This window comes from Arachis ipaensis, chromosome B8 (assembly GCF_059453495.1).
Source record: "Arachis ipaensis isolate K30076 ecotype BB chromosome B8, ASM5945349v1, whole genome shotgun sequence".
In the NCBI taxonomy this organism is placed as follows: Eukaryota; Viridiplantae; Streptophyta; class Magnoliopsida; order Fabales; family Fabaceae; genus Arachis; species Arachis ipaensis.
The window spans coordinates 64,029,313-64,041,222 of NC_142443.1; the positions used below are offsets into that span (position 1 = coordinate 64,029,313).

The 11,910-nt window shown below is 37.5% G+C and overlaps 2 protein-coding genes and 1 non-coding gene across 7 annotated transcripts; 2 read left to right on the top strand and 1 right to left on the bottom strand.

The window, feature by feature from the left end:
* Positions 1–203: 203 nt before the first annotated feature.
* Positions 204–2,236, top strand: LOC107612999 (serine/arginine repetitive matrix-like protein). The gene has a single exon (XM_016314814.3). The coding sequence runs from the start codon at positions 367–369 to the stop codon at positions 1,810–1,812; it is 1,446 nt and encodes a 481-aa protein (XP_016170300.1). The 5' UTR covers positions 204–366; the 3' UTR covers positions 1,813–2,236.
* Positions 2,237–2,455: 219 nt separating this feature from the next.
* LOC148548357 (small nucleolar RNA Z122) lies at positions 2,456–2,534 on the top strand. Its single transcript, XR_015898599.1, has one exon. It is a non-coding gene; the product is annotated as a small nucleolar RNA Z122 (small nucleolar RNA).
* A 3,816-nt stretch (positions 2,535–6,350) lies between these two features.
* Positions 6,351–11,682, bottom strand: LOC107613000 (SNARE-associated protein-like protein). Of its 5 annotated transcripts, XR_015895496.1 has the most exons (5): positions 11,226–11,682; positions 9,074–9,238; positions 7,150–7,233; positions 6,859–6,963; positions 6,351–6,733 (listed from the first exon to the last, which is right to left on the bottom strand). XR_015895496.1 is itself a non-coding variant. In XM_016314815.3 (3 exons), the coding sequence occupies exons 1-3, from the start codon at positions 11,482–11,484 to the stop codon at positions 7,205–7,207; spliced, it is 453 nt and encodes a 150-aa protein (XP_016170301.1). In that variant the 5' UTR covers positions 11,485–11,682; the 3' UTR covers positions 7,006–7,204. The 5 variants fall into 5 exon arrangements, 1 of the variants encoding a protein (XP_016170301.1); XR_015895495.1 differs by having other exon boundaries at positions 6,351–6,953; XR_015895493.1 differs by having other exon boundaries at positions 6,351–6,963.
* Positions 11,683–11,910: the final 228 nt, after the last annotated feature.

The window sequence follows — 11,910 nt, forward strand, 5'->3', positions numbered from 1 at the left end:
AAATTATTTACATAATTGTTCAATTACGTATTTTTTTTGAATAACTATTTTTATAATGGTTTTAACAAATAATTATGTTTTTAAATATAACAATACATAATAAGATACATGTATACATTTTTTGTATCAGTAATATATTAAGATCAAATTTATAAAGTAATATTATTAAAATAAGCGCAATATTTTAGTTAATTTAGGACATTTTAATACGTGTAGGTGCATCTTATGTCCTTATTCGCACATTACTCTCTTCAGGACAAAATTCTCACATTTTTTTTTTTCGTTTTTGAATATTTCAAATAGAAAGAGAAGAAAGCGACACGTGGCCCTAGTTTCCCTGTAGGTGGAAAGAAAAAACTGTTATATATGGTGTGCCTCCTTGACTCAGCCACCAACCATGGCACCCTAACCATTCAATCCTCTCACCAACAACTTCATCATTCTCCACCCATTTCCATTTTCTCTCACTCTCTAACATACACCACTGCAAACACAGTATTACACTTCACTCACAGTCACTGTGCGTGTACCGCTACTCCCACTTGCATAAATCACACAGTAGCAACCCCAACAGTACATGATCCACGCCACACCATGGCTTCCGCCTGCGTCAACAACATGGGACTCGTCCCGCCGCCCGAGAACTTCTCCTACGGCAGCTGGCTCAGTCCCCGTCTCTCATTCAGCAAAGAGGAACCTTCTGGATCCAAGTCATCAGACCCGATCCACGACCCGGATCCAGAACCCGACTTCGAGTTCCGCGGTCTCGACGGACCCCCCGCTGCGATGCTCTCCGCCGACCAGCTCTTCTCCGACGGGAAGCTCGTACCCCTCAACCTACCATCCCTAAACAGCACCACCACTACCAACCACAAAAACAACCCCTCCTCATCGCCGGAAACAACCAACATTCGCCGGAGACTCGATTCCTCCTCCTACTCCGCGGCCGGCGACTCACTCACCGGCGCGGATCCTTACCTCTTCTCTCCTAAAGCCCCGAGATGCTCTAGCCGCTGGAGGGAGCTCCTCGGCCTCAAGAAGCTCTACCAAAGCACAACCGTTTCATCTAAAGCGACGACGTCGTCGTCTTCGTCATCTAAATCATTGAAACTCTTCCTCCACCGTGGCGCCGCCTCGAAAACGACGTCGTTTTCCTCCGAAAACGCGCCGTTGCTGACGAAGGACCATTCAGATTGTGAATCCCTCTCAATCTCTTCCTCACGCCTCTCTCTATCATCCTCTTCCTCGGGCCACGAGCACGAAGAGCTTCCACGACTCTCATTAGACTCCGAAAAACCAAACCCTAACACAAACCCGAACCCGATCTCGCTCCATCGGAACCCGAACCACCCACGGATCCGGCTCGTAAAGCCCCGGGCGAACTCATTCGACGCGAAACCGGGATCTTCGGACCCGCACACGACGAACCGGGTTGGCCGGAGCCCGATCCGAAGATCAGAATCGGGTCCCGGAGCTTGCAGTAGGGGCGTGTCGGTGGACAGCCCGCGGATGAACTCTTCTGGCAAGATCGTGTTCCAGAGCTTGGAACGGAGCTCAAGCAGCCCAAGCAGCTTCAACAATGGCGGCCCAAGGTTCAAGCAGAGGGGAATGGAGCGGTCCTACTCCTCCAACGTTAGGGTCACTCCAGTTCTCAACGTTCCGGTCTGTTCTCTCCGTGGCAGTTCGAAATCCGGTTCGGTTTTCGGGTTCGGGCAGCTTTTCGGTTCACCACAGAAGAAAGAAGGTGGTTCAGTTGGCAATAATAATGTTGGAGGAGGGAGTAAGGGTAGGAACCGTTGCGATCGAAATTGAGTCAAATGACACAAAACAAAGAAAAGTAAATGAAAAGAAAAGGCGAAAAGAGAGGGTAACAGTTGCTTAGGGTTTAATTTTTATTTTGATCCTTTTTTCTGGTCCTTTTTTTTGTTACTTCTACTAATTAATCTGTGTTGTTTTTTTGGTTCTTCTAATGTTTGGAATGGAGATATTGCAGGGTATTGGTGATTGATTCGGAGAGGGGGAAGGGACTAGTTGCTTTTTTTTTGGTTGTTTTTAATTAACAGGAGCCTTAGATTCATGTAAATAATGGTCAATTTTAGATGATGCTGATAATTATGATGATGTTTTTCCTGTTTTTGTTTCTAACTTTGTTGAGATTTTTCCAGTGCAATTCTATGGCTGCTGCTTGTAATTTTTTCTGACCAGGAACACATGGAATGGAATCTACAAATTCTCTTTTGCTCTTTCTTTTTGCTAATTTATTTACTAAATGTGAATTTTTATTTTGTATTTTCTTTTTAAAATATTCAAGATCTGTAGACTGTAGTAGTATACAGTAGTAGCATCATGTTGTGCTTATCTAGTCTGTCCGCATCTAAGTTTTTTTTTACAGTTTTTAATTGATCTTTTCCTTTTAAACATATTTTTTCCTTTAGTTGTTTTTAGTGTGTGAAGTTTTGGGAAATGATGCTAAGATTCAAACAAAGGCGCCAGCTCTGCTGAATTATTTTATTGCACGTCAGTCTGATCCCAAACCTTCATGTCTACTACTATTTTATTTTTTTTACAGTGTTTGCATTCAAACTCGATTATTTACGTATGCTAAATGACAAATATTATATATATATATTGGGATTTTATTTTAGTGGTAGAATTTACTCACTGGGCTGAGTGGTCGGTGGTCCACACATGAGCTGAGTGTGTGACCTTGATGGAAGATTCAATTGAGGTGGGTCAAGTTTCTTTACTTTTAATCAAAATGTGTACTTTGATTGGGGACATGGTATAAGTTCCCAGAAGGGATTACCATCCTTCAATGAATAATTTAACATGATCTCACCATTAAGTTTACTTTTTGTGTGTGTCCCAAGATCTTGGTGGATGGATGGGAGAACATCCACAAATTTGGTCATCTTTGTTCTCACATGTTTGTTTTTCATTTTTATCTTTTTGATAAAATTGTTTCACTTCAATCTCCCATTGAAGTGAAAAGATCTAACACCCAAGAGACATGATTATCCTGGTATGGGTCCATCTCTAATTAGATATGGTAGGTCCACTTGCTGTGTGCTGCAAAGCAATATATATGCTATCCAAGTGCATTATTGAAGGATATAATGTTCAAAAGTTCATTGCCTTTGGACCCCTTCTCTTCTTTATCTTATTCTCCCCTTTGTGATGGAAATGGTTTCTTGTTCCGTGGTACTATGGGGCTAGACATGGTATCACTTGATTAACATTGAATTAGACCTTATCTAGTTAGTTGCCTTTATTGATTCACCATTCATGAATAAGCTTCCACATATCAATTCCTACCCGTTTGGAAGATTTTGAACGCTTCCTTTCCCTCTCCTACAGGACTTGGACAATAGACATCAACCTAACAATTCTCAACAAAAGAAGCCATATAAAAGAAAACAAAAATACAAGGAAAGGAAAATCGTAATCACTCTTCAATGTTTCTCAATGGCATTTTTGAACAGAAATATGCTAAAAGCCTAAAACCACGTGGCTAACATGTTGCCACACTTTTGAGCCTACCCACCGTAAGCCAGATCACATGTGGATGGTTCTGCGGGGTTTAATTATTTAATTGAGTAATTTCATATTCGGCTCTATGTATAATGAATGATAATGAATGATGACAGTATTGGTAATAAATTTTAATCAGTACTCTTCTTTTAAATCTACACAATGCAATCTATACAAATCGGATTATAAAATGAATCTTGGCTCGTTAATGACACCCTTATAAGAATGTTTTCGAGTAACTTGTTAATATAATAGATAATTCTTTAGTTATAAATGAATTCTTAACTCTTTTTTTCACACTTAATTTCTTAGCATGTTATAACTTATACGTATTATTGTTCTTCCACTAGTTATGCCTTTACTCATCGAAATAAAAAGCAAAATGTGAATTATCAATTATGTGCATACTAATATCGTTTGTAAAAGGTCTTTTCGTTTTTATTTTATTTTATTAAAACACTAACGTGGATGGGATCATAGCTTATCATCGCGAATATTAATTTTTTAATTGTGTAAAAATATTTATATGGTCCAAACACGAGTTCGTTTTGCACAAAAATCTCATTTGTCATTGTCCAGCAGAGGGTGCCGTGGTATTTGTCTAGCGGAGTCCCGTCCCATCTTTCACTTGCGCATGCTTTGGGGTTTGGGCTTAGGGTTGGCGCTATGCGGTGGCTATGGAAACTAATCCCCACTATTGATTTGACATCTTTGCATCCATGGCATAGGTACATAGCATTAGAACCTATGAATCATTTTGTTGGGTTGTATAGCTTTGCAAACTAGTAGCATTGTAGCATAGCTAGTAGATTTGCAACTTTCAAGCCTATAATTGTAGCTCATCGACACCAAAGTAAGCCGTAAGATACCCAACCTACCTTTGGCTGCTCATAGATAGCATATGCAGTGCTAATGCCACATTGCATTGCAGTAATGGATTTGTTAACTTATAGTTCCCTACTCAAATTTTTTTCTGGGTTTTAATCAAGCTCAGATTTTGATGCACTATATGATATGATACGGGTGTGGTGTTTGACCAGTCATAAGTGGTGGTACTCCTATTATACCACCCATCACATTTGTTCCCATTCGAGTTTGGGCTTTGTGACAACGTGAAAATGGATGCACCTGCCGTCACATCTTTTGATAATATATAGTTATTTTGCTTCGGGGTATATTGGTGTGTCTCAATACGGCAGCATCACAAGGGGGGCAGTTGTGTCCTTTCACCATTGGAGGAAAATGCTGTGGCCTTTGTAATGTGGCCTGTGGGGTCACTTCACTACCCTAAATGAAACCCGGTATCCAAAATAAACCCTGGATTCTTGCCAAGTTTGCTCATTAAATCCCCGTTCTTAATTGCCCCATGGAAGCCCTGGTCAGGATGGTGTGATGTGACTTATAATAGTTTGGTTCTTTTGGTTAGTGAGCTCAACTTTGTCATTACTTTCTCTTCACTTTATATAGGATTGAGGATACGTGCAATCATGTCCATCTTGCGAGGTAAATCAGCTGAAAAGCAGCCCCAGGGGAAATTAATGGAAGAGAACAACAATGTCTAACCCAGTAACAGAGGCCCCCCCCACAACTGATTAAATATTCAATAAGGGAGCGTATAGTTTCTTTGTTACGTAACGGGGGCGCGTATTTAAAGCGTGATCTTGGTGATCCGATTCTGTGTCACATAGCATATATAATACAACTTGGGTTTTGTTTGCAATTAAATAATTAAAGAGCCTGCCTGCAAAAGGCTGAAGAGAGTTTTGGGGCATCAAAGAAAGAACGTGCTAATGCACAGTCCGGGGCCTCTACATAGATTCCCCTTCCTCCAATACCTTCGACCCTATCATATGCATCACTGCCCCCCTAAACCTTTCTCTCTCTTGTATACGGAGAGTGTGGGTCATTTTACAAAAAAAGGCATGAGAAAGCGTGGGTGGCTGGGTGCTCTTGCTAAAATGCCAACGGCTAAGAAAAACGGGTGGGGTTGGTTGGTATCTAAGATGAGGAAGACAGACAAATAATTAATAATATCTTCATGGTAAAGCTATATATTAGTTAACATGCAAGTGATTAAATTAATCAAATTAGTACTATTATTAATTAGTCCTTTTCACTTTCCACAAACTTTTCTTTTTGACATAGAATTTGGGAAAAGATATGGCTTGACTTGGGAATATATCCCTATCCTTCATTTTGATCTGCATTCCAGTGTCTTTCTTTACCAGATTCAAGACCAAGTGCATGGATGATGTTTTATTAATAGAATAATGCTTATTTCCTATATGAAGTACGTACTACAGTGTGGGGGCATGTGAACTACAGAGGTCACATCACAGTATCTATATGAGCTGGACTGTGAAGTATAATTTGTTGTTGTTATGTATGCTAGAGTATGCAATAAACAGTGATGGGTTTGGGTCCCTTTGGAATTTTGTACACCATGGACAACTTTTTACGGTTTTACCGCAGATGAATCAGAAGGGTTATTTTTATTTCAGTTTATGCAACAAAGCGACAATAGTAAACCAAGCATAACTGAGGCCAATTGTTCCAAGTAATAAAGATTTGGTAATGCATCCGAAAATTTGCATGCCTCATCAAAATTGTTCGAATCTCCTGCTCCTATATATATGGCTATATGCATTGCACTTTTTTTTATCTTTTTGGTTTTTTTGGGGGGGGGGGGGGGTGGTGATAGGGGTTCGGATATATGCATTGCTTATGAGCCTATATATCCCCATCTATGGTGGACCCTAGAGTTTAATGGAACTGGGTTGAACATTGTTTCAGTAGTTCAGGAAAATTAAATGGGCCAATTTGTTACCAACCAACAGGGCATGCTACTTTAGATGGGGCACCTGCAAATAAGCCCCACCGTGTTATGGTTTCCTGTTTTCTTCATTTTATTTCGTTTTGTAGCTGTAGGGAATGAGATGACTGCTTCATGTATTAAAAGGGATACATATGAAAATACAATGACTTGGATTATAAATACCATAAAAGGTGATTAAATTTACAGATCCTTAAATGCAACAAAACTATCTGCAAGCAAATTGAATTGAGTGCAATTACTATACATTTGCAGTATAAAAAATTTTATATGGTCATCCAATTATATACTTGAGTTTGAGATTTTTAAGTAAGAGTGACTGAATCAAAGATTATCCTTCCAGCAAAGAGAGCTAGATCCCAAGGAAGCCTAGTTTAAAGTTATCGCAATTCAATTTAACACAGATTTCATTAGTAAATGAATTATAACTCTTTTTTCTTTATTTTAGAATTTAGATTGTACCAGATTTAACTAACAGGGAGTTAGGGTCATACCGTGTTGCTCTAGGCATGAAGGGAGTTACGATCACGAAACAAGCCATCCTCATCCATATAATGGATCAATGACCGCTTCAACTCCCTTTAGAAGTCTTGATCATACTAAAAAATTAAATATGAAAATCAAAAGTAACTCCTTGATCGTACTGGAAATTAAGCAATAACACTGATGATCAAAAGCAACCTGAATACACACTTGTAATGAATGCCAATTAGGAATCTTTAACTGACACCCATGCAAATACATGCCTAAGAATAATACAACTCAAGGGGTTAAGGGTGCATTACAAAAGTACACGTATGGAGATTGGAGACAATTGAAGTTGATCCAGATGTTGACGTTTCACTCAGAACCTTCAGGGGTTGTCTTCTCTGCAAAATCACAAATGAAACATCTTGGTAAACTACTAAGAATACCGGTCAAAAAAGGGATGAAGGTATACAAATTATTGTAATCAATGCATATTAGGAATCCAATGCTAGTCTATTGTTTGAAGGAGCAAAATGTGGCACAAGCCACCCATAACTGCAAAAATTAGTCTTATAACAAGTACTTAGACAATACTATCCAACTCTACATGTTTCAAAATATCTTATGAAATGTTTGCTTTCCTAGCACCTACAAAGGCATAATCTACACTTTGGTGAATTATCAGTGATCTGAATCAGATAGCCATATGCCTGGCTTTTCTGGTCAGTTTGTCTAGTAGCCTACCCACACCAGTTCAAGGTACCTTTCCTTTTACAGAGACAGTACCTCAAGTCCTTTGGTCCTCGTTAGCATGACATTGTAGACACTAACTAATAGGGATGTCAAATCTTTGGAGGATCTAGCAGGTAATTTAAGCATACAATGCAATCTGACTACTTTCCATATCAAGCCAGAGCAGCCACGAGGCTTCTGGGCTATCTGATATGATTACTATTATCATGGTGAGCTGATTGATCTGTGCTATGTCAGCTATACTGATTGATGACAGTGTTTTTACTCATGGCAAGTACATGTGGGGTTCAAGAGTTTTCTTTCAATAATAAAGCTCAATGATAGAGTAATGGGAAAAAGTTGTCAAGGAACTTTCTCAGTTTCTCTTACCAAAAGGAAGAAGGAAGCAAAGGTAATCCTGAAGTCGTACATGGTAATGCACTTCAGCTAATTTACATGACGCGACAGAAGCATTATTAATCCCGAATATATACAGGCTTTCTATACGTACTTATGTGAAGGGAGTCTTTAGTATTTCATTTATAGAGGGAAAATACATAGTCTTGGGTTCTAATTATCTTTGATGGCTACCAAGCTAGTAAGCATAGACAATCTATTCTCAGAAAACTTGCTTTCTATAGAGAAATCCAGTCAAGATGATATATGTGAATAATAATCAGATTCAAACTAAGAACAATGATAATGCAATGCACAAGAAATAGATGAAAAGATGATATAATATTAGCACTCAGAACAATGATAATGCAATGCAGAAGAAAGAGATGAAAAGCTGATATATTATTAGCACAAATTCTGAATCATTTGAGTAGAGCTACCATGCCCGCAGTTTAAAAGGAGGACAAAATTATAATAGGTCATCTCAGAGTCATCTCATTTTCCATTTTCCATGTTTTTAGCTTTCTAACTACTACAAGTATGTAATACAATGACTTGTAATATAATGTGGAAACTTCTCAAAATAAAAACTGGTTAGGAACAATAAAACTGCATATGATGAAAGGGGATGAATAATTATATATATGAAGGAAAAAAAAAAAAAACGAGGATATATGTTTTTTGTACCTAATCTTTTCGATAAGTTTCAAAATTGCCCATAACGTTTAACTTATTTCAATTTTGTCTCTAGCATTTCTAATATGTTTCAGTTATCCCATTGGGGGTTAGCGCAACGCTATATTGACGTGTTAGTGACACATCAACTTATGATTGTCACGTCATATGATGTGAATGTCCAAGGATAGAATTGAAATATATTTGAAATATTAGAGATAAAATTCAAATAAGCACGTCAATTTATGATTGTCACGTCATATGATGTCAATGTCGAAGGATAAAATTGAAATAAATTAAATGTTACCAATTTGAAACTTTTTGAAAATGTTAAGAGACAAAAATTATACTTTTATCCAAAAAATAAAAAACCAAAACTAGCACTAGTTAATATTAAGAAATGACTATAGAATTGGGCCTCTGGAGACAAGTATATACCATGAGTGGTGCCAATTGACATTATGCGGTCTATGTTATCAATCCGCCCTTGTATGGATTTTAGAAGTAAATTCAGTGATGAAACTCTCTTCCTAATACTAGAAATCTTAGCAGCATGTTGCATTATGAACGGTAAAGGTGCATCTTCAAGTAATTGATCAAGTTCTGCCAAAAGAAAGATGGATTTCGAGTCAGCAAATTGTAGACAGAGATTTAAGAAATGACATTATGGCATGACAGCAAATGGAACCAAAACAGGTATAATACAGAAGCTAGTTTAGCATGCCAACCAAGTGCATATTGCCAAGGAACAAGTTTTTATCATCATGCAGACAAGGTATATGTAAATCTTACTAGAAAATTGAAGTAATATATTATTTTCTTATGCTGTGGAAATATCTAAATCTGATTTCTGGTGCCCTAATCTTCTGGCTTAGTTAATTTTAGTACTGTAGTAGTCCTGCAGAGGATTGACGCTTCATGGTAAAGCATTCACTTAGATCAAATGAAATGTATTCTGGTGTTAGCAATGATAAGGTTAGCAAAGCTATATAAAGCCAGGACTAAAACTAACTTAAACTATCTTCTATTTGCTAAGAGACTTAATTTAACCGATACAAAAATCCATCTTCTGATACTTGTCAGAAGAACAAAAGTATAAAGTACATTAGTACTATAATAACAAGGAAAGATCTAACCATATAAATTAAAACCTTGATAGGCGCTCCATGCCTAGTATAAATTCAGAAAAGGAATAATTTAAAAGTTAAGTTAAAGGAAAACTGCGTAAAGGTAGTTATTCTATTCAAAAGCTTTATATAACCGCAATTGCGTTATTTTTTTGCTTGAAATTTAAAAGACCAAATTATAACAAAAGGGTAATTTTGAGAATATATATTATGACCAAGTGGCATTTTTTTTCCCTGGTAGGAATATATATTGTGTTCAAGTGGCAGTTCTTTTGCCCCAGCCACTTTGTTAGTGATAAATATAAAGATAAAAAAGATTAATACTATGATAACAAGGACAGATCCAACCATAGAAATCATACTTTTGTTGACCCTTGGGAATCTGAATATACTACTGACTTGTTTGGTTTACATTCCTGCAAATGGACAAAGGGGAAAATTACCTTCCTGAGGCAGGCAACTTTGCATGAATATTTGTTTTACTTTCATAAGAAGGCCTTTGGTAAGGTGCAGACCGAAAAACCAGACAGGGGCAAAAGATGATTCATCTTCATATGTTACACACAATATTCTTTATTCCCAGTGTGTATGTAAGATAACAATCATGTCCTAATCTCTCATGCCATTTCTGAGTTTCTAAAATAAAGATTAAAAGAAAATACCGCAACACAAAAAGCCCTCCCCAAGCAGTGAAAGTGCCTAGTTGCCTCACTGTTGTCTTAGGTTTGAGTGATTCCGAGGCAGTCAACATGGCTGAGACATGCACAGTAGTAGTGGACTGACTGTTTCTCTTACAAGTTACAACCTCATAACTAAACCTCAGAACTGCTTCTATAACTAGAGAAGTGGATATTCCTTTATTATGTCCCAGAATCATGCTACTTTTGGTTCAATAGTAGCTTGAAAGAAGAACACTGTTTAGACAGTTAAGAGACAATGTTACTACTTCATTGACCAATTCAGATTTTCACCCATGACAACTCCTTACTGTAACAAAGAAAACAAATGACAATACTTTTGAACTCAACAACCTGTCAATGTACATACACAAAATTGCATCTGAGACACAGGTCACAGAAAACACATTATTTGATTTATCGTTTAAGGCCACACTTGATATTTCTCCCAGATTTACCAAAATCAAATTTGCAATTACACTAATTATCCAAGTGACTGCAAAGTGCAAACTACCAACAGAAGATTAGTATTGATTTTGCATAATTGATAATTTATTATAAAATTTAAACACTAATTACACGACCGTATCAAAATTTAAGTAAGAAAAATATAATTATAACCAAAGCAATATAAATTATAAACGGATTCAATTTCTTAATTCTTATGTCAGGTCGCTAATAATTTTCAATCAATGACTAACACTTGCTATTCTTCAAAATTCGAATCACACGAAGCTTAAAAGATAACGTAACAAACTAAATTAACCAGTTGTAAATTGTAACAACCTCGAGTGAGACGATCGATGGCGGAGGAGAGCTGGTCCTGGCTGCCAAGAGTTTCTCGTGCTCTGAAATCGAAGTCCTTGATGACGGACGAGAGCATCGATGACAATCCCTTCGCCAAAACCTCGGAGCTTCTCTCGAGTGGATCGTCGTCGTCACCGCCGCCGGTGGTGCAGGGCTCTGGTTGATCATGAACCGCGGCCATGCTTCTCTCGCTTTCCTCAGCCAAATCGCGGTGATTGCTGCCGGAGCTAGATTCCATTTCTTGTTCGATGGAGTGATTTGGCGTTCACAACAGAAGATTCATCGGAGTCGCCGGAGCTTCAAGAGTTTCGGCGACGGTGGATTATATCGGAATGTGCAATGGCGGCAGAAGTGGCCGAAGTGGTGGTTTCGCGACGAAAGTATCAGTGGTAAAATGGTCTGTATTGAGTAGTCGTCAATAGTGTTAATATTTTTAGGTAAAAAGACAAGTCGGTTTGGGAAATACCAAAAAGTTACTTTTTTTTTTCAATTTTTGACTTATAGAAAATTACATTAATATATTTGGTACAATATTTTAGATAAATTTTTAACTTTTTAAAAAGTTATTTAAGAATTTTTTTGAAGAAATTAAAAAATGTGACTTCTCCTATTTTCAAAAGTTATTTTATCATTTTTATTTAATATACAACTTTAAAACAATGAC

Bases quoted from the DNA above. Each gene is read 5' to 3' on its own strand.
- LOC107612999 (XM_016314814.3), top strand. From the start codon at position 367: ATGGTGTGCCTCCTTGACTCAGCCACCAACCATGGCACCCTAACCATT.
- LOC107613000 (XM_016314815.3), bottom strand. From the start codon at position 11,484: ATGGAATCTAGCTCCGGCAGCAATCACCGCGATTTGGCTGAGGAAAGC. The intron at 9,239-11,225 runs GTTGTTACAATT...TTCTTTTGGCAG, and splicing joins CATCGATCGTCTCACTCGAG to AACTTGATCAATTACTTGAA. The intron at 7,234-9,073 runs GTATATACTTGT...GTGATTTTGCAG, and splicing joins GTCAATTGGCACCACTCATG to AGAAGACAACCCCTGAAGGT.